We start from the raw sequence: 22,675 nt of genomic DNA, 5'->3' as shown, positions 1-22,675 counted from the left end.
TCACGAGCTGAGCTGAAATCAAGAGTCAGATGCTTAACTGAGCCACCGAGGCACCCCTACTGGCTATCTATTTACACCAAAACTCAGAGACAGACACTGAGGGGATTTACTTAATTGCATTCACTTCATCCACTTTACATATGAAAGCCATGTGGCACACAGAAGTCTACTAACTTGCACAAGGTCACATCCAGTAAGCAAAGGAGCAAAGCAACGGCTCACATACTACATTATGTTGCCTCTGTGCAACAAACTCCATCCCTGCCCTTTGGGAGTTTACAATAAGCATTAAGTTACATTATGAAACAAAAAAAGTTATAGTGAGCTGATTTTTATTACTATTAGAACTGCTGCTTAGAAGTAAATGAGATCTTTAAAAAAAAAACCCTAGTAAATGAGATCTTAAACTTCAATTACTGATCTAACTCTAAATTAAAAATTGAAGTGTCAAAAGTTTTCCCAATATATACTCCTAGTATTTGTATCTGGTCATTTTAATTTTAGTAGTTTCTACTCGTAGCTTTAGGTTTATAGGGTCTGTTCAGGTATTACAAGAAACCACACAAACTGATTATCACACTGGAGATTTCTCAGACAAGTCTTGTAAGAAGCATCAATAATGTGGTAGTCACTTTGGCATATCCCAATATCACTTTCAAAGGCACATCCTGTATTTACATGTGAAAAATTAAGGGTCAGGAAAGGTGAAAGAATTTGCCAGTGCATGATTATGGGGCAAGTAACACCGGTTCCGGAACCCAAGTATTCTGATGCCCAGACCAGGTCTTTTCCAGTTCACTTAGAGAAAGCTCATGCTTCCACTGATGCTTAGAAGATCACAAAGCTACAGGGTGACCCTTCTTGGAAGGGCTGCTCTTTACATGGAGCTCAGCAGGAAGCACAGGCAAGCACCAGCCTGGCCTGGTGAACAAACAAACATTGTTGGTACAAAGAAAGGCACAGGCAAAGCCTGATTTGATTCTGGTCCAGTAACAGCTGAAAACAATTGAGTACTGCATGAAGAAGGCCAATGACCCCCCAACTGTCCAACTGTCCAGGCAGTGTGGCAAAGGACACTACTTGATTTTATAACATCCTTAGCATTCTTGCCCTGAGAACCAAAAAACAAAACAAAACAAAAAAACCAACAAAAAAAACCCCCAAAAGATAGCTGTTGGGAAGTGAAGATCTTGTGACCCGAACTGCAAGGGGACTGAAGTAGATTTTGCTGTTTTCTCTCTCTGGCCACCTGCTAAAGATTTTCTGAGACTGACAGAGCACACTTGAATTCACTGCCATCCATTTCCTTGTTCTCAAGACACCTGCTCAATCAAATAAAAGGAAAAAGAAATCCTTCTCTGATGGGCAACTAAAATTTCCATTATACACAATGATACTAAAAAACCCCAGAAGAATACAAATAATCTCAAAGCTTACATATGCTGAACAAAAGTCCATCTAATCAGAAAACCTATCCATCAGCACTTCAAAAAGTATCATTAGAGCAAAGGTTTAGAATCCCAAAAATAAGTTTATTAAAAGTCCCATTTAAGGAAGCACCAACAGAAACATACATTTCTCTCTCTCACTCTATCTCAAGGTAACAACTAAACCTCAAACTCTTACAGTAAGCTTACTTAGTTACTGATATTTCTTTCTTCGCTGTCAGAGATAAACGTAAAAATTTGTGTGTGTTTTTTTTTTAAGTTTATTTATTTATTTATTTGGGGAGAGTGTGCACATACACAAGCTGGGGAAGGAGCAGAGAGAGAGGGAGAGAGAGAATTCCAAGCAGGCTCCCACAGCCTGACTCCAGACTTGGACCCACAAACCTTGAGATCATGACCTGAGCCAAAATCAAGAGTTGGACGCTTAACGGACCAAGCCACCCAGGCACTCCAACAAAATTTGTATTCCACATAAACAAACATCTCCGTGAAACTTACCACGATCTTGTCCAGCACAAAGAGTTGGTGGTTTAATGACTCTAGTCAATTGACTAGTTTCTTCTTCACTTAGAAAACCACCATAAATAGGGGCGTCTGGGTGGCTCAGTTGGTTTAGCATCTGACTTCAGCACAGGTCATGATCTCACAGTTCATGAGTTCCAGCCCTGCATCTGGTTCTGTGCTGACAGTGAAGAGCCTGCTTCAGATTATGTCTCCCTCCCTCCTTTTGCCCCTCCGCTGCTTGCACTCTCTCTCTCAAAAATAAACATTAAAAAAAAACAACACAAAAAAACCCACCAAAAGTATTTTTTTAAGTACCTTTGTATCGTGATGCTAAGAAGTTTTTAAGTGCCAAATGAGACTGTGATTTATTTTCCACAAAAGTTATTTATCAGCTTTGATGTTAGTTTGACAGCTTCTTCCTGGACAGGCCACCCAAGTTCTGATTATATGGATGGGCTGGTAGAGCCTCTACTTGAGTTTTCAAAACCTCACATCCAACAATAAATGTAACCAATCTCCAAACTGCATTCACAATTAAATTTAATAAAAATAATTAGAAATTAACTTAAAACTTCAGGAATATATATATACTGGAAAGACTCTGAATTTTAAGAGACTGGGAGCAAACAAGTTCCTCAGTCTTACAGGAGGCTTTGTGAAGGTGGTAAACTCCAAAAAGAGCAGGGATAGTGATATATCTATTTGGTGATTTTTTTCCCTCCTCCGTCCCACTCTACTTCTGTGAGCCATCTGTGGTAGATTAGATTATTATTCAGCAAATATTCACTCCTCCCCAGCATCTCCCAGGGAAAAATAGACTTCCCCACTCCCGGGATATCGAGCTAGGCTCTGTGACTTGCTTTGGCGTCAAGGTGGGTGCAGCCTACTAGCCACCCTGTGCCTTTGTGCACAATCATCTGACTTGCTTTGGTCAAAGGGATCTCAGCAGGTGTGACACAAGCAGACTGCTGAATTTTGCTTGTGGAGTTGGTCTTCTTTTGCTTCTGCTGTTGCCTTGAGAAGAGCTTACCATGGGTAGCCACTGCCCCTTCAGCCTGGGCCCCAGAATAAGACATGCAAAGCAGAGCTACCCTAGCTGATCCACAGTCCTGCAACTTGAGGCAAATACGGAGTCAAATACTCTAAGGCACTGGGTTTTGGGGAGGTCTGTTATATAGAGTTACTATAATTGTTTTTAAATAATAATGGTTACATGTGCTCAGAAGATGCACTGAAAACGAAAAAAGACTTACAAATCCAGGATTCTGTACCTGAAACCCTTAAGACTAAATGTGTTTGGAATTCGTATTTTTCTCAGATTTTATAAAGGTAGTACAATGCAAATACTGTATGTTTTTAATGCTCCCTCAAAGTCTTAGAATCACAAAATAAACACATTAATAAATATATAGTGAGGGGCGCTTGGGTGGTTCAGTCAGTTAAGTGTTCAACTTCAGCTCACGTCATGACCTCACAGCTCGTGAGTTTGAGCCCAGTGTTGGGCTCTATGCTGACAGCTCAGAGCCTGGAGCCTGCTTTGGATTCTGTGACTCCTTCTCTCTCTGCCCCTCCCCTGCTCACGCTCTGTCTCTGTCTCTCAAAAAATAAATAAATGTTAAAAAAAACTTTTTTTAAATATATATATTATATAGTGAAACATATAAGTAGTCTTAAATTACAACAATAGGTTCAGGTTAGATTTTTCTATCAAATGAATGACACAAAGCCTTTTGGTTTTTTCAGGGGCTTTTGGATTTCATAATTGTGGACATGGGACTATGGTCTTATGTTATCAATATTTGTAATCATTTTAAAGAATCTTTCCCCAAGAAACCTTTACTTTCAGTAACTCTACATGGAAGGTATGATTACTCCCAGTTTGTCTCAAATTCATTGTGGAAATGGGTTGAATACAAGTAATCTTTAATGAAAACATGACTACTCACATCTAACTAATTTGTAAATCAGTGGTTATACTCAGCAATCCTTGCATTCTCTCTTTTGCTTTACATCAATTTAAGGAACTGTATGGGGCAGTGTGAAAACCAAACATTAATACCCTTTAATCAACACACACTTTCAGGGTTTCTTCTACAAAACCAGACATTGTGATAGTTGTTGGGGATGCTACCAAATCAGATAATGCTTCTGTTTCCTTAAGGGGCTAACTCGCTAGAGGAGAAGTCAGACAAGTATATTTTTATATTAATTACATGTTGAAATAAAAACTTTTAGATGTACTAGGTTACATAAAATAGGCTATTAAAATTAATTTTATCTATTTCCTTCTACCTTTATAAAACTTATTCATTAAAAAGTTTTAGGGGAGAGGCACCTGGATGGCTCAGTGGGTTAAGCGTCTGACTCTTGATTTCAGTCCATTTCATGATCTCAGCTTGTAAGATCAAGCGCAGAGCCTGCTGGGGATTCTGTCTCTCCCTCTCTCTGCCCCTCTCTGCCAATAAACAAACTTTTAAAAAAAGTTTTAAATTAACATTTGTACCTCATACTGTTTCTACCAGCCAGTGCTGCTCTAAATCTTCAGCTCCTTCTGCTATACCAGGCCAGATACTGAAAATTCCTAACAGCCTTCTTCCCGAAGCTTCCCTCCCTTCCTCAGCCTTTGTGACACTGAACTCTGGAGGTTCTCCTCCCGCCACTCATTCTCCTCAGGTGGTTCCTCGCCCTTCTTCCACTCCTTCATTCTAAGTGTTCCTAGGGTCTGCGTGGGCCTCCTTGTCCCCTTCCTTTCATTAGGCATTGCTCCAACATCAACTAGAAAGTCTATTTCAGTGACTCTCATATTTACAGCTCCAGGTCTGTCCATGGGACATCTTCACCTGCTGGCACTTCCAAAGTGATACTTCCAAACCACTTCCTCATGTTCCTCTCTAAACTAGTTCTTTGCTCCTACTTCCTTATTTCTGCAATCGTTTCCCCCTTTCTCCAAACTTAAAACCTCCTACTCAACTTTATATTTTATTCCTTCTCTACTGGATGCCATGTCCTGTTCATGTTTTTCCTCCTTTCTAAGCCCCTGTCATCACCAAAGATCAAACTCCCATCATATCTCACCTGAATTATGCAAAAGTCACCTCAATTCTCTTATCCATTCTAGCCCCCACTATTAGATTAATGTGCCTAAAGTTCTGACCACAACAGTGTCACTCGTAAAACACATTCCAAATCTGCCTAACATCACATGAAGAGTCAGTATTAAAGGTCTTTGAAAGGTTTTTCAGAATATACCATAAAGAAGTCTCTCCCTATAATCTTCAATAATATTAGTGGGAGAGGCACCTGGGTGGCTCAGTCGGTTGGGCATCCAACTTCGGCTCAGGTCATGATCTCACAGTCTATGAGTTTGAACCCTACATCGGGCTCCAGGGCCTAGAGCTTGCTTCAGATTCTGTGTCTCCCTCTCTCTCTGCCCCTTCCCCACTCACGCTCTGTCTCTGTCTCTCAAAAAATGAATAAACGTTAAAAAAAAATTTTTTTTTTTTAAATAATATTAGTGGGGCACCTAGGTGGCTCAGTTGGTTAAGCGTCCGACTTCGGCTCAGGTCACGATCTCAACAGTTTGTGAGTTCGAGCCCCGAGTCGGGCTCTGTGCTGATAGCTCAGAGCCTGGAGCCTACTTCAGACTCTGTGTCTCCCCCTCTCTCTATCCCTCCCCTGCTCACACTCTGTGTCTATCTCTCAATAATAAATAAATGTTAAAAAAATTTTTTAATAAAATAATATTAGTGGGAAAGCAGGAGCAGAGGAAGCCTGGATCTGAGAGAGGAACAGGATCACATAAGCTTTGGTAACATATGTTGTACTTTCCTGCTAGGGTGGTTTTCAGAGACCAACTTCAATCTTCAGTTTCCCCTAAATGAAAATCCTTGCAGCAGTCTAGGACAGGTACAGCCATTAACTTAAAATTCAGCAAAAATCACATCCATTCAAAGAAAGTATACCTAGGACCAGAAGAATGGAAAACCAGATACTAGATGCCACTTCTATTATCTACTGGGCGAGGGTAGGGAGAGAATCCATGCACTCAATATATATGATCTTTTTCTCATTGTTAAGGGTTTATTATTAAATGGGGGTGGGGGGAGGGCTTAAGTTGGTTGAACTCTGCAAATGAGTTAAGGAGAAATGAAACAAACAGGCTTTTTCGCAGATGACTGAAATTAGCCGAATGCAACAAGCTCCAATCTACTTTGCTGTTTTATTCTCCTTCATAACAGTTATTTTAATGGCTAGAGGCTTAAGATCCAGAGAATCCCTGTTTGTGATACACCCTGATTATAATACCCTTCCCACTTTAACTCCAGGAGTGAAAACCTTTCCCTTTCCACTGTTAAAAAAGAAACTCAAATAACAAGACTCCCTAACCAGATGTGGTTTCTACTTGCCTGAAACTTCAGAGAATCTTACAAGCTTTACAGCGTGCTCTGTCATATAGTTATATATGCCACAGTTATTTGCATCTTATCCTTATCTCCCAAAGTCCTGAATACTATATTAATCTTGCCCAAAGCAGGCAAGTAGTGCTTTTAAAATTATTATTAAATTTCTCTCTTACAAAAAACATATTTATTTGAAAAGAATCCGAACGGGAACAAAACGTAAATATCCAAGACACATGCAAAGCAATGAATATCATGCCTCGCGACAGTTCCAACCAAGGCAAAAGCATCAGACCCTGTTTTCCTCCTCGAGCGTCAGACACAAGGAACTTAGCCCTGAGTGCCACTCGCTTCCCCAGACAAGGACACACTCAGGGCATGAGGCGCGGAGTTTCACTAGTTGCTCAACCAGACCGAAGGCAAGGAGCTTCCTCTTTCTCCTGCTCCACTCAAGACCGGCAATCCCGGCCCAGGGCACCTGCGCCCTGAAACGTCTTCGGGAAACCAGCACTTCCGGAACAAATCTACGGAGGGGAATCTCGTCAACCTGACCGCGCGCTGCGCCGGGAGCAAGAGAAACGGGCCGCCCCTCCTCGTTCCCCACTCGGGGTTCCTCGGTCCCCGCTCGGCCGCGCCCCGTTCCTCATCCTCGAGGACACCGGCTCCACGGTCCGGGCAGCGACACAGGGCCGGGCCCTGCCCGCGACCGCCCGTGTCTGCACCGTGTGAGGGGCACCTTCCCTTCTCCCCTAAGTCCCCATCACGCACCTACTCTTCCCTCGCCGCCGACACCGGCCCCTGGCAGGGGAGGCTCCTTCCCGAGCAGCCGCTGTTTTGTTTCCGATGTGAAATCGCAGCCTCTGGAGCTGCTCGGCCTAGGCCCCGCCCAAAAGGCTTCACTGGCGTCGTCATTTCCGGCTCTGGCGTCGTTGGCGGCCAGCCGGGGGAGGGGCGGGACCTGTAAGGGCAAGAGCAGGGCCCACCGATGCAGGGGCGGGGCCTAGAGAAAGAGGGTGGGGCTTCCGGTAGCGCGAGCGCAGATTGCGGGGCAAACCCTGCGCTCTAGCCGGCCCAGGGAACTAGAGGAACCCGCCCAGAGTGCTAGCTTGAGTCTGAGATTCGAGGCTGCTCTTGAGCTGAGGATCAACGTTTCTACCTCACCTGGGCCCAGCGGGTGCTTCTTCTGGCCTACAAGTGATGGCAACTTAAATCTAACGTTTCTTTCATTTATCTATAGTACCTATTTATAGTGTTTCTCAATGCGAATCAGCTGCACCACAGTCAAGAGGATACTAATTAAAATTGTAAACATCTGTGCCCTCCACACCCTACCCAATGAATCAAAACTTACGGGAGGAGGGGGGTGGAACCTGAAAAACTGCATTTTAAACAAACATAGCCGGGTAGTACCTGAGTGGCTCAGTAGGTTAAGGGCGGCGGACTTCGGCTCAGGTCATGATCTTGTGGCTGGCGAGTTGAAGCCCCGCCTCAGGCTCTGTGCTGGCAGCTCAGAGCCTGCAGCCCGCTTGGGATTCTGTTTCCCTCTCTCTCTGCCCCTAGCCACTCCCACCCCCCCGCACCCGCTCACACTCTGCCTCTCTGTCTCTCAAAAGTAAATAAACATTAAAAAAAAAAAAAAATTAAACAGCCCGGGATTCTTAAGCTCCAAAGTTAAAATCCAGTCTTCTTAGATAATAGGCTTCCAGAGAGCATAAAATGTGTCTATTTTTGAAATGCCCAGAGTATTTCATACACAGTGAATTGCTCAGCGGTCACTTAATTTCCATGTCTGCCAGCTTTTCGTCCAAATTGCAATAAAGACAGTACCAATAACTAACTCCTTAAGTAGTATGGCATACTCAGACACTCATCTGAAAGCTAAAAGTAAAACTAGTACTACCATGTAAAACCAAAGGTGAAGAATAGAGAAATGCTCAAATTCACAGGTAATCTGAAAACTGACAATGAAATCAATGATGCATGGCATCTGGTCAAATGATATCTTTTGCTTCTTTTAAATTCGTCCCCCAATATAGCCCTACATGTTCCTAAAGCATGGGTCCCCAATCCCTCCCTCCTCTCCCCACCCAATACATTGACAGATTTAGAAGTTTTTCCATGAACAGGAAAGAGATATGTTAGAGGAATAAAAATGTTGACACTACCACTTCAAAACATTTAAGTTTATTTGAGAAAGAGAGGGAGCATGAACAGGGGAGAGGTAGGGAGAGAGAGAATACCAAGCAGGCTCCATGCTGTCAGTACAGAGCCCAATGCGGGTCTCAGTGCAAAACTGCAAGATCATGACCTGAGCTGAAATCAAGATCCTGATGTTTAACTGACTTAGCCACCCAGGTGCCCCCTCAAAATATTTTTTTAAGTTTGGTTTGTTTGTTTGTTTATTTATTTATTTATATAGAGAAAGAGAGTGAGAGAGGATGGAAGGGCAGAGAGAAAGGGAGAGAATCCCAATCAGCTCAGAGCTATCCTATCAGAGCAGAGCCCAATGCTAGGCTTGAACCCACACACTGTGAGATCATAACCTGAGCTAGAATCCAGAGCTGGATGTTTGACTGAGCCACCCAGGCACCACCCCCCAAAGATATTTTTTAAAATCTTCACTGAATGCAATCTGGTAATATGTGTAGAAAGTCTTAAAATGCTGGTAAACTATTTTTAGAAACAATCTCAAAATATCTGTGCAAAGATGTTCATGAATTATTATTCACATCTTACAACAAATTATGGTTCATCCACTTCACAAAATGCCATTAAAAGTGTTTATGAAGGTTATGTGTAACAGAAATGTTCTGATTCTGTTAAGTTAAAAAAAATAGACATGAGATTTATGCGTATGGGGGCATGAGGGTGACTAAGTCGGTTAGCCTCTGTCTCTTGATTTCAGCTCAGGTCGTGATCTCACAGTTCATGAGACTGAGCCCCACATTGGGCTCTGCACTGACAGCACAGAGCCTGCTTGGGATTCTCTCTCTCACTCTCTCTCTGTGCCCCTCCCCTGCTCCTGCTCTGTCTCTCTCAAAATAAACAAACATTTTAAAAAAGATTTATGCGTATGTATAAATACAACTAAGTCAAAACATAATCCTGCAAAAAGAAACAAAACGGTTATTTTAAAAACAGCCACCAGTGACTGAGTAACTGGACCACAGATAATTTTTCCTTTCGTTTTTGGGATTTATTCATCTTAGAAATATAAACATCCTGGGGCACCTGGGTGACTCAGTTGGTTAAGCATCCGACTTTGGCTCAGGTCATGATCTTGCAGTTTGAGAGTTCGAGCCCCACATTGGGCATGCTAGCTCAGAGCCTGGAGCCTGCTTCGAGCTCTGTTTCTCTCTCTCTCTCTGCCGCTCCCTTGCTCACACTGTCTCTCAAAAATAAATAAACATTTAAAAATTTAAAAAAGAAATTTAAACATCTTTGGGGTGCCTGGCTGGCTCAGTTCATGGAGCGTGTGACTCTTGATCTTGGGACATGAGTTCAAGCCACATGTTGGGTGTAGAGGCTACTTCAGTAAATGAATCTTTAAAAAAAAATACACATATCCAGGATTTGCTGACAAAAAGCAAGCAAAGACATTGGGAATGACAATCCTAGGCATCAAGGAAGAAGAGTCCCAAATAAGGAGCAAACGTCCATGGTGCTAACTGATCGACTAGGGTAGAGCCTATCACATCAGAGTCTCCTTTTAGGCTATCACCAGTCATCAGTGGGATGGTGATATAAACATTTGAGACTTGAGGCATTTGGAGGGAACATATAACTATAAGCTAGTCTTTGTGGAATCTCAATAGTGGAAAGGAGTAGGAAAGGTTAAGTTTTTGTGTTCTTTAAAACTTTTAGTCCAGACTGAAGAAAGAAAATAATGGAATACTTGAGCAAGGCTCAAGAAATTGCAAAATATAGTTAGAAAGTAGGGCAGTGGAGATCTCCTGGATAGGATAGGTGGAGGTATCTATAATTATCTACAGAAAATAAGGTTTAAGACGCATATCTTCATAAACTGGAAAGCTAGAACTAGAGAATATGCCTAATGCCTTCTTTTTTTTTTTTTTTAGTCGTCACACCCAACATGGAGCCCAACTCAGAGCTTGAACTAATGACCCTGAGATCAAGATCTGCAATGAGATCAAGAGTCAGTGCTTACCCTACTGAGCCACCCAGGTGCCCCGCCTAATGACTTTTTTAAAGATAAGGTTTTATTAAACTTGAGACTTAGTTGCTGAGTAAGGGGGTGGGGGTTGGGGGAATCAAATGACTTGTACTCAGTGAATATTTTTTCCACACCTACTGTATAGTACTGGAAGTTCAAAAACAGTAAAAGCTGCAATGTTTGTGAAAAGGAACTGAAGTTCAGTAAAAGAACAAGAAATACAGCACCGAGGATCCAAAATATCTGCAGTGGTGCATTTATATTTTCCCAAGGGTTTGGAACTTGGGGACAGGAATGGAGAAGCAAAATAATATGAAGGGTGGCAAACAACAGTATTAAGTGGAGCGCCTAGGTGGCTCAGTTGGTTAAGTGTCCAATTCTTGATTTGGACTCAGGTCATGGTCTCAAGGTTCTTCAGTTCGAGCCTCATGTAGGGCTCTGCTCTGACAGCCAGGAGCCGGCTTGTGATTCTCTGTTGCCCTCTCTCTCTTCCCCTCCCCTACTTGAGCTCTTGTCTCTCAGGATAAACTTAAAAAAATAAAATAAAATGAAAACCCACAGTAGTGAGTGGTGAAAGATGAGGCAGATGGAAATCCAGAGTGCCAGATCTATTAGAACCACTTGGTGGAGACAGTCTATTACAGATTAGAGGCTAGAGCAGTCACTGGTCACTAGCACGTAAAGTTAAGACCTGGTCAGAGAACCAACACCATTTCTTTATGCCACTGATTCCAAGGCAATCCTACTCAACACTTTCTACACAAAAGCAAGTTGCCATTTTTTTTTTTTGAGTAAGCTCTACGCCCAACGTGGGGCTTGAACTCATGACCCCAGAGACTAAGAGTCACCAGTTGGTCAGTTGCATCCACCAACTGACCTACGCAGGTGGCCCTTTATTTATACACAATGTCACTGCCCCGTTTCCTATGGGAATAAAGAATTGAAATAGAATAAATTGTCATCACAGCTTCGTGCTTGGCCACTATCTCATTAGCTCTCACATCAGTCTTATTCATTGCAAGGATCATCTCCTGAGACTTGGACCTGATGAAGATAAAAAGCTAGTTATCTCTTTACTTTTTATTTTTTAGAGAGAAACAGAATGCATGAGCAAAGAGGGTCAGAGGGAGAGAGACAGCTTAGGGAGGCTCCACAGAGTGGAGCCCACACTGACACGGGGCTCAATCCCACAACCCTAGGATCATGACCTGGGATGAAATCAAGGGACCCAACCAACTGAGCCACCCAGGCTCCCCAAGGGCTAGTTATCTTATCTTGTATTTTTAGCCTTCAGTTCTTGTGTATGTTTGTATTTTATTAAATCTTTTTTTTTTTTTTTGAGAGAGAGAGACAGAGACAGAGACAGCGTGAGTGGGGGAGGGGCAGAGAGAGAGGGAGACACAGAATCCGAAACAGGTTCCAGGCTCTGAGCTGTCAGCACAGAGCCTGATGCAGGGCTCAAACTCACAAACCGCGAGATCATGACCAGAGTCAAAGTTGGATGCTTAACCAACTGAGCCACCCAGGCACCCCTAATCTCCTCCTTAACCAAGAACTTGGGCCCTTCCTTTTAAAAAATGTGCCTCAATAAAATACTTAAAAACTAAACTTTAATATATAGACTTTTCACCTATAGTAACAACTAGTCTAGTCTCTTCACTAGGGTGTATTTACTAGTATTTTTCAATTGACAAGAAAGAAATGAAGCTTTGTAGTTTTTGGATTCTACAACGTAGTGTTCACTAATTTTTCCTTTTGTTATAAAAAAAAACAGGAAAAATAGCTGTTCAGAACTATTTAAATGCTTCAAAGATTTGCGAAAAATGTTTCATGTGGAGGAATTTTATTAACAAGCACTTCCCTCTCCTTAGGTTGATATCAACATCTAGACCAGATCTGTCCAATGTAACTTTCTGCAATCATAATTATGTTCTATGATCTGCAGCCCATCTAGTATTGCTAGCCACTTAGCTATATATGGCTATTGAGCACTTGAAATATAGTGTGGCCAAAAAAAAAAAATATTTTTAGTCACGTGACATTCAAACATTTGAAATATGCTAGTGTTACTGAAGAACTGAGTTTCAAAATTATTTAACAAACGTAAAATCTTTGATAGTGCAGATCTAAATGGTGAATTAGAATCCCATATATAGGCCTCTAGACACCTATCTGTCAAGAACACTGTTGCATTGGGTAGACTATGTGATCTCTAAGTTCCCTTCTACATATTACTACCTCTGCTAAGAATCTAATGTCCCTTTCTTCTCAACCATGAAGTTAGTTCAACAGTTCAGACAGTACTTTGTGTGTATATTAGCATTCCTCTCATTATTCCTTCTTCACCATTACTGTCTGCTAGCAGAGGAATCTTGTCTTATTAATGTCTATCAGTCTACCTACCTTTTAACATGAATGCCACATATTGTGTTTCAATGGCTAAATAAAAAGTTATACACCAAAAAGCAAAAGGACTGCCTTTTAACAATTCAGCCACCACCTGACACGAGAAGCTAGGTCATAAATCCAACTACTATGTGATGTGGCAAAGTAGGTAGATGTGGGAGTGTCATTTAATGCAGACAACATGGCTTGAAAAAACCTTTTATTTACTTTTGTTTATAGAAATTATTTTCTTCCTGGGCATTTTAGATTGCTATTCCTAACCTTGGCCTTCATACGAGGTAAGTGATAAAATGAAAGGCAAAGATACTGTCGAATAAAGATGAAACTGTAAGCACTCAAATGTAAATAAACAAATTACATCAATAATTCAACATAATCACATTTCAAAAATTCTACCATTTATCAAAAATTATAAGCTCACTTTGGCCCACAGTATGCATATTATAGTAATAGTTCTTGGGTTTGAAATACATATATGTGACTTTCCCAGTTTCCTTCCTGACACCTAGACTAACCGTTTCTCTGCCTATTTGGGATTCTGTCTCATACTTTTTATATGCAGTGGCATTCAGAGATCAATTTCAACATCCCTTGTTGAGCAATACTATTTCTCAATTTCATATTGTTAAAAGAAGTCTGATATATGACTTGAAAAGATCTGTAACCATTCTGACATAAAAGCTTTCAGTAGTTTTGTGTAGAAAGTAAAAACGATTATAGAACTCATCAGAAAAAGCTGAGTAAATAAGCCTCATATACACACTACTATTTATTAGCATTACAACTTTTTTTTACTTCATATGGAAGGAGATAGTAAGTGTTTAGTTTCATATGATTTGCGAGCTGTTTCTCAATTTGTCCAGCATATATCTAGCACTGGTGCCTGATTGGTACCTGATTAGAAACAGCACTCTCTACAAAATTATTTGCCTCTACTACATATGCAAGTGTTATGGTAAGAACCAGAATAAGTGAAAACAGTTCTCTAAGGAGAAAGTGTTCTGGGACTAGCTGGGAATAAAGCCTAGAATATTACAGTCAGTCTCAGGCACCACTTTTGGAAGATTATGTTATGTTCATGAACATACATAACGTGCATCTATCTGCCTCAAAAAAAAAAAAATGTTTCTCTCTTTAAAGTCCACTTAAAAAGAAAATTACACTGCATTTGTGTACTGTTAGGACAAAATACTAGTACAGGTTTCCCTGGCTTTTCAGAAGTCAAGTTACTCCACTTTTACGCAAGACCTACATAGACTTACATTAGCACCTTTTTTGTCCCAACCAAAAGAAATCTGAACAGGATTTTCGCTTTTACGAGAAAAGGGAACATACAGCAAAAATAGCAATCTGCGTTTGTTTTACAGTGAGCCCTTACAGAGGCAGCAAGAGAAGCGCCACCAAGTTCCTTCCTGGGGGACCACACTCAGCATAGGGCCACCACAGCTTTGAACTGTGTCCCTGATTTATCTGGATATATTTTGTGTGTCTGTTAGCAAGACGTATTCTAAGATACCAGATAAGTGTGACAGAGGTTACCTTTGGGCCAGGAATAAATACTCAAAATAATTTCTCCATATAAATTAATGGTTATTGTGTCTTCACTTTATGCCATTTCAGCTTTCATAACGTTTCACAAGGGTGCCCCTGGGTGGCTCAGTTGGCTCAGGTCATGATTCATGGTTCCTGGGATTGAGCTCTGTGTAGAACTCTGTACTTGGGATTCTCTCTCCCTCTATTCCCCACCCCTACCCCGCCTGCTCACGCGGATGCCTGCATTCTTTTTCTCTCAAAAATAAACAAACATCAAATGTTTCACAGGAACGCTCAACTTCAATAGCACGGGAAAGCTGTACTGAGAACATACCTTAAACTGCTAATCAAAATGTAGTCCCTAGGTCAGTTAACACTGGCATCACCCAGAAGCTGGTCAGAAATGCAAATTTTCAGGCCTCCCTCTAGCCCCACTAAATCGGAGTCTACATTGTAATAAGAGCCCTAGCTGATTTAGGTACACATTAAAGTTTGAGAAAAACTACTTCAAACAACTGATCTTTCCTCCATTAACAAATGTACATATTTAATTTTATAGGATCAAATGAGGAAAAAGCATGATTTATTTTCTGCCAGATCAAGAATGATTCTCAAGATTTTCATGTAATTTTACAACAACTTGAATGAATAGGCACTATAAAGATTTCCAAATTGAAATTAATCTATGGGCAAACGGTAAAGATAACCCAGAAAGCTCAAGTAATTTATTAGAAATGTTCTTACGTGTATTCTCCCAAACACTAGAATACACTAGTTTATACATGTCCGATTCTTTATATGCAAATCTGAAAAACAAGAAACTGAAAACCTTAAAGTTTAAGCTTGGTGGCAAACCTGGTCTTGAGTGGATAGGAAACCATTATAAATGATCTTTAACCCAGTGACTGTGATCACTCCTGTCCCACTGCAGAAATGTGATGTATGAGTTTGGGATCGCAACACAAATCTTAGTGGAGATGTGAAACAGTATATGGTATGTGCCCCAAGACTTGCAGATAGGGACCCTCAAGATAAATACAGTGAGAGAGCTGGAGAAGATAAAAGCAAAAGAAATTAAATCTATCTGAATAAATCTTCATGCTAATGCTGGCTAAATAAACACAACCTAATATGATGCCCTAGAAGCAGTAACACAGTAAGATAGAGAGGAATGATAAACTGTTTGAACAAGGTACAAAGCTGGAGGGATTAATCTGAGAAAAGGCTAATAAATAAATTTGTAGATGGCAAGGAGCATGAACTTTCTGAAATTTTCCCTGGAGAAACCAGAACTTAAAAATGGTAATACTAAAAGACTGTATTCTCCACAAATGTATAGATTAATCCAAAATAAGGCAAATGGCCCCTTTGACCTTCAGTTACTAATACTCATAAAATTCAAGTACATCAAAAATTCAGCCCACATTTTCAAGTTCTGTTTCTAGTATGCACTGCACAATTACAACATGATACCATTTATTTAACAAGACTCTGAAAGAATGGGTCCCCAAGATCAAATATATACAGTTTTAATATTGGAAATATGTACATAATGGAACCACCTCAAGGTTCAATGTTAAGAACAGTGTTTCAAATTCCTTTTAAGATGTAAAAAAAAAAAATATCTAGTAACTCAAGCTCAGTTATGCTTTTATAACAAACCCACTACCCCCAATTTTTATCTTTCTTTTAAATAAATACTCAGACATGGGAATAACTGCACCTAATTTGTGTTAAGAACTGTTTAAAACCTGTTACATTTTCAGGTAATTTTGCTCCCTGGTGAAATTCTGTTCTACAATAAAGAAAGCCCCATAATATGTCTCTAAGAACACCATCAGTATATTTTTTAAACATTGGTGAGCAGAGGTAAACGAGGTGTGTGCGTGCATATACACTCATAAGATATAAACCTTTACAAAAGTGAAAACAAAAAATTAGTGGTAACTGCCATAAATGATTTACTTTACACCCTTAAAAATTAGATGTAAACTTTGCAAACTGCCATGCTCAATTCCTGTTGGTCTTTTTTCCAGATTTTCCTAGTCTGTAAAATTACCTAATTTTACCTTTTGTTTTTAAAAATGATTTTTTTCATCTATGCTTTGCAGATTAAGGGTTTTTTGTTGTTGTTGTTTTTGTTTTTTTTAAACAAAAGCATACACCAAAATAAAGCTAAGGACCAATTAGTGCAAAAATGCATCAAATAACGTTCTCCAGAATGTAAGGATCTGCCTCATTTCTGAACAATGAAATTAAGGGGAAAACCATTATGATTCATGTTCCCTTAAAAAAGACAGGCTGAAGCAGCCAGCTATCAACAGGAAAGCCCCATTCCATTCACCAAACTGTTGCTGGCCACAAGAGAATACCATGCTCTGGGACACTAATAACCTAATTATCCCAGACATTTGGCTTGGCATAATACCACGTTTCCTTTAGAATTCTACTCTTCAATAAGGAAATGTTTAAGGGAGCCCTCCAAAGAAAATTAGGGAAAAGTAAGACATTTATACACATTCACACGAACACATTCATACAGAGATACAGCAGGAATGGATTGTCTGCTAATCTTAGCACTCTAATTTTAAATTCCATGCCTTCAGGAGGGCTTGCCATTTTTGATCAAGGGGTGGGAAAGGTAATAGGTATGATGGGTATTCTTTCAATTAAAATCATTCATGTAGGTTCCTATACAGTACAGTTCAACATTAAGTGCAATTCTGCAAAAGAATTGGGGAGTCATTTTAATATTTACAAGAAATAAATCAGCAGAACAAGATTATATCAGATAGGCTGTGTACAGTAGCTGCGGCTTATAAAACATACCAGTAATTTGTACCTGGTGAGTATAAAGAGAACCAAGGTAGGATTCAGATGTCTTTACAACCAAGGGAGTACACAGGGCATCAACAAATTAGAGGACAAAAAAATTCACATTTTCTACATTGAAAAAAAAAATTACAGATCTCACAAATGTCTTTGAAGACAAAGAAAAAGTCAAAGTCCTCTGAAGGGTGGGAAAGAAGAAGCAATCTGAAACGGAACTCTAAATGTAAAAAGTTTTACTTCACAAGACCAATTTTCTTGGCTTCTGTTTCATATATCAATAATCTCCACATTTTGACTATAAAAACTTCTGCTTCTTCATCAAGTACCTGGAAAAGGAAAAGAAAAAACTGAAAAGACAGTAACAGATATAAAGTAATCATCAGCATCTCCCATTGGTGACTGTAGTTTTTTTTTTTTAAAGGTTTTTATACATTGACAAACATTTACTTTCATTAAAATGACTTGAAGGAAATCTGTCTAGTGTGAGAAGTGTATTAAGTAGTACAAATAAATTGCACACACAAGGGGTGCCCGGGTGGCTGAGTCGGTTGAGCGACCAACTTCGATTCAGGTCATGATCTCACAGTTTGTGGGTTTGAGGCCCACATCAGGCTCTGTGCTGACCGCTTGCTCAGAGCCTGGAGCCTGCTTCAGAGTCTGTGTCTCCTCTCTCTGCCCCTCACCCACTCACGCTTTGTCTCACTCTGTTTCTCAAAAATACATAAATGTGTAAAAAAAAAATTTTTTTTTTTAAATTGCACACACAAGAAAAGGCAATGCATTCAGGAAAATTCCATGGCCTATCAAATACTAACACCACAATACTTTGTCAATTCCCTTAAAAAATCCCACACAAAATTTTTAAAAATTCCCTTAAATTTTTCAGTGATGACAATTAATTAAAGAACTCCTGGGGCACCCGGGTGGCTAAGTCAGTTAACAGCTGACTCTTAATTTTGACTCAAGTCATGATCCCAGGGTTGTGGGATCAATTCCTGCATCAGGCTCTGCACTGAGTGTGGAGCTTGCTTAAGATTCTCTCTCTCTCTCTCTCTCTCTCTCTCTCTCTCTCTCTCTCTCTCTCTTCTTCCCTATCCCACCCTAAAATACAAAAAAAATTTTTTTAATTTTAAAAATACTTCTGTTCTTTTGTTTGTTTGTTTGTTTATTTTGAGAGAGTGGGACGGGGCAGAGAGGGGGCTAGAGAGAGAATCCCAAGCAGGCTCCACACTGTCAGCACAGAGCCCAATGCGGGGCTCGAACTGACAAAATGCAAGATCATGATCTGAGCCAAAGTCAAATACCCAACCAACTGAGCCACCCAGGTGCCCCAAAGAGTCAATTCTTAAAAAAAAATAATAAGAAGAAAACTTAGTCAGACTCCTATGAGCCAGACTTGTCCCACAGTTTAAGAGAAATGTGCACCAACACTAATCAATGTGAAAAATATACCTTAGAAATAATATAGAACTAGGTACAAAATACAACCAAAGTTCATTAGTTTATGTATAATGAGGAAAGGTACAGTTTGAAAAAGCCAGATTTTTAATAAGAACAAAATACTACTTGAGCTAAAAAAATTCAATTGCGTTTATTCAGGAAATATTTAGAGGGTGAGCTTTTGCAGAACCAATTGACAAAACTAGCTCAATTAGCTGCTTCCTACTCTGATCAACAATGAGCCAGAAAATTAAAACAACATAAAAAATTGACCAGTGAAGAGTCTAATTATACTGCGGGGGTAGCTGGGTGGTTCAGGGGATTAACCATCCAAATCTTGATTTCGACTTGGGTCATGATCTCACAGTTCATGGGTTTGAGCCCTGCATCAGGCTCCATGCTGACACTGCAGAACCTGCTTGGGATTCTCTCTCTTCCTCTCTCTCTGCCCCTCCCCAACTCATGCTCACGCTCGCTATCTCTCAAAATAAATAAACTTTAAAAAAAAAAAAAAGAGCTTAATTATACTCCAAATATCAAAATATTTCAACAGATCAAAATGGATGGACACTGACATGACAGCTTCTCTGACAGAGATTGCAACTCTGCCAAGGCCAAATACTACAACAGTTTTTTTGTTTTTAAAGTTTTACTTTTTAAAATAATCTCTACACCCAATGTGGGGCTCAAACTTGCAAGCCCCGAGATCAAAAGTCACATGCTCTTCTGACTGAGGCAGCCAGGCACCCCTAGAACATTGTTTGTTTTAATTCCTTAACTCAGACCCAACTATAAAATCCCTCTCTCAACCCCAAGGATGACCTTTTAAAGAGGCCTGAAGGTCAGGGAAATTCAGATTCTATCTATCCCCAAGGAGGGATCTATTCACATTTCTCCTTTCAGCTGAGGATCAGCATTATGAAGTCAACAAGCTTTTCACAAATAGTTTATCAAAAAGTCTAAACAACAGCTGCCATCAGGCTGGCTGGATAACAGAAAACTAATGTTACCTGGCTTTAGACATCATATAGTGCCCAGACACAAAGGAGCTCGACCTGAGAGCTCCCTTTGGTTAGGCACCCCCACGCCCTTTCCTGACAACTCTGCAGCTAGAAATATGAGCTATTCCAGGGACCTGTCATCTAAGAACATGCTTGGTGTTTCTTCCCCGACTCATCTTTCTACTCCTGCCTTCCCACTCTGCCTTTTGGACTCCATTACTCTTTATACTAACTACTCTCAAATTCTTTAATTAGTTTTTTCACCTATTCACCTTAACTGTAAACCTGGTGTGTCCCTGAAAGACCCTGACATTCCTGTAGCCTTCTCAGGAAGTTCCTTACTTTCGAAGCCTTAGTCTCAGAGAGGGGAAGCTGCTGGGGCCTCCCTGTTTCTCTTTGCAAACATTATTCTGACCGAGGTTCACGAGCTCTCACTACGCTACCTCCCACTCCGATAAGAGCCATCTAGCAAATACCTAGTCTTCCACTCACAACAGATGGAACACTCTAGCTTTGCTTCCTGTATTTCTCTTCAATCTCTGTCCAAACACACAGGAATTTCCACTTCTATGTGTATGACCCAGGCAGAAAATTCACGTATAGTCTAAACCAGGACATCCGCTTGACCCCAGAAACTGTCTCTCATGGCAATATTTGCAACACACCATTGTCTGGATCACTTGTCTGATTGTCTGAATACATCACTTCTTTCTTAAACATTCTACTCTCTCACTATAACCGCTCTTCCCACAGTGTCACTGGAACCACCAGCCCTTCATTCATGCAACCACCAGCTTCATTCCGATGTTACTGCCTTCTCTTCCTAGCTTGGAGTTCACAGTCCATTCAACCATTCTCACTTCCACCATCAGTTCTGCTCCTCCTTTCTTTTCTCACAAAGTCACAATGTGAAATAAATGCAACTACTGACTTGATTCTAATATTCAAATTACATGTAAGTCGGACTGGAGTTTAACTACTACCTGTCCAAGTGACAAAAGTTACAGAAGTCTTTCCAAGTCTGCTTATTTTATTTATTTAATGTTTTTAAAATTTATTTCTGAGAGAGAGAGAGAGAGAGAGAGAACAAGAGGGGAATGGGGGTGGACAGAGAGACACAGTACAGAGGATCCGAACTGGGCCCTGTACTGACAGAAGCAAGCCTGAAGCGGGTCTCAAACTCATGAATCGTGAGATCGTGACCTACACCGAAGTCGAACACCCAAACAGCTAAGCCACCCAAGCACCCCTTCAAGTCTCAGTTTAGATGGTAATTCCTGTGATGCTTGTCCTAACTGCTCCATCTCCTCTGTCCCCACATCTTTTTTTTACATACCCCCATGATAACAAGTATATTATAGTAATCGAATTAGTATACCTATCTCCCTGCTACTTCTTTAAGAACAGACCCAGTAAGCACTTAATGAATGTTTTCTAAAGGTATGGATAGATCCAGGATTTATATTTATGATACATACAAACAACAAAGGCAAGGGAGGGAGAGAAGACTGTTAATGTTGTCTAATGACATCTTGACGTGAGTACTTTTTAACTTCTTTTAATGTAGATTCACATTTTAATTCAGACTTCTAAAAAGAAAGATTCTGGAGCCAACAAAGGTAAAAATTTAACCAAATACAGAGAAGGTTAGTCTGTTTACAGATATTGATTAGAGTACTAATAATAAATGTGACTTACCATGGCAACATCATCTAAAATGCTCTGAGGTGAACTATGAGCCATAACCTAAAAGAAACAAATAATCATCATTTTGAAAATGAGTTCAAAATTAGCAATATAGTCAAGAAATTTTTAAAGTGCCCTCAAACTAATATGGGAATTTCTTGTGACTAAAGAAACTTTCTATAAATTTCTTAATTTCCAGAACCCCACTCTCTTCAATGGAAGTTTTCCACCAGAACTTGGGATCTCGATCATTATACTATGTGTTCTAATTCAAATCTGGAGTACAAATTTCAGTGCTACAATAATTACAAGTGGAAAGGGCAGCCTAAGGTTGCTAGAACAGTAGTGGTAGAAAAATAAGCACCTCCTTGAAATGTAATTAGTTATTCCTTAACAGAAATATAGTGCTTCTACTATAATAACTGCTTATTAACAATAATAAAGCTTTGCCTCCAGGAGACAACGGAAGGATGTAGTATACCTTGGTGGTTAAGAGTATTAAAACTACAAGTTATACAGACTTGGCTCTTACTATGTAACCATGGTCAAGATACAATCTCCCCCTAAGCCTCAATTTCTTCATGTATAAAATGGAGATAACAATAGTAATTTATACTTCCTAAGGTTGTTGGGAGGTTTAAAGAACATAAACTCCCATAAGATGCTTAACACAGTACCTGCAAAGAACACAGCTCGGCACACAGCAAATCAATCAATAAAAAGGACCATTATCGTTCTATGAAGGAAACTATTTTGCTCCTCTTTCTAAGGATGGATGACTGACAAACTGATGAGATAACCTATCAGCTGTCTCCACAAAAACCTCCCCAACTTGGGGTGCCTGGGTGGCTCAGGCAGTTATGCAATCTGACTTCAGCTCAGGTCATAATCTCATGTTTCAGGTGTTCAAGCCCCACATCGGGCTCTGTGCTAACAGCTTGTAGCCTGGAGCTTGCTTCAGATTCTGTGTCTCCCTCCCTCTCTCTCTCTCTCTCTCTGCCCCTTCCCTTCCCTGCTCGTGCTGTCTCTTCAAAAATAAATAAACATTAAAAAAAAAAAAAAGCTTCCTCAACTGTACTTCAGCAGCATTCTAACTGTTAAGACAAGAAGGTGGTGGCAAGGCATTCTTGGGGGCAGAAGAGAGCAAAAGTGGCAGCAGTCAGCAAATGTGTTCTCCTTGACCCTCTGAAATGAAAGCATATGGCATAAGGGTGTGAGATAGGGTGGAGGCCATGAAATCTCTTACCTGAA

The 22,675-nt window shown here is 40.3% G+C and overlaps 2 protein-coding genes across 5 annotated transcripts in view; both read right to left on the bottom strand.

The window, feature by feature from the left end:
- PSEN1 (presenilin 1) overlaps nt 1–7,268 on the bottom strand; it is a 74,362-nt gene extending 67,094 nt beyond the window's left edge. For 2 of the 3 annotated variants that reach the window (XM_015071685.3, XM_015071686.3), the window contains exon 1: nt 7,121–7,268. The gene's annotated coding sequence lies outside the window, so the exon portion shown is untranslated. The remainder of the gene's footprint in view (nt 1–7,120) is intronic. The other variant, XM_027066095.2, reaches the window with a different exon arrangement.
- Nucleotides 7,269–15,978: 8,710 nt separating this feature from the next.
- Nucleotides 15,979–22,675, bottom strand: part of RBM25 (RNA binding motif protein 25) — a 59,947-nt gene continuing 53,250 nt past the window's right edge. For both annotated transcript variants that reach the window (XM_027066088.2, XM_015071687.3), the window contains exons 18-19: nt 21,437–21,484; nt 15,979–17,623 (exon numbers count right to left, since the gene is read on the bottom strand). In XM_027066088.2, the coding sequence (XP_026921889.1) occupies nt 17,531–17,623; nt 21,437–21,484 (141 nt within the window). In that variant the 3' untranslated portion in view covers nt 15,979–17,530. The remainder of the gene's footprint in view (nt 17,624–21,436; nt 21,485–22,675) is intronic.

Source organism: Acinonyx jubatus, chromosome B3, assembly GCF_027475565.1.
Source record: "Acinonyx jubatus isolate Ajub_Pintada_27869175 chromosome B3, VMU_Ajub_asm_v1.0, whole genome shotgun sequence".
NCBI lineage: Eukaryota > Metazoa > Chordata > Mammalia > Carnivora > Felidae > Acinonyx > Acinonyx jubatus.
This window is presented reverse-complemented; position numbering and strand designations above follow the sequence as displayed.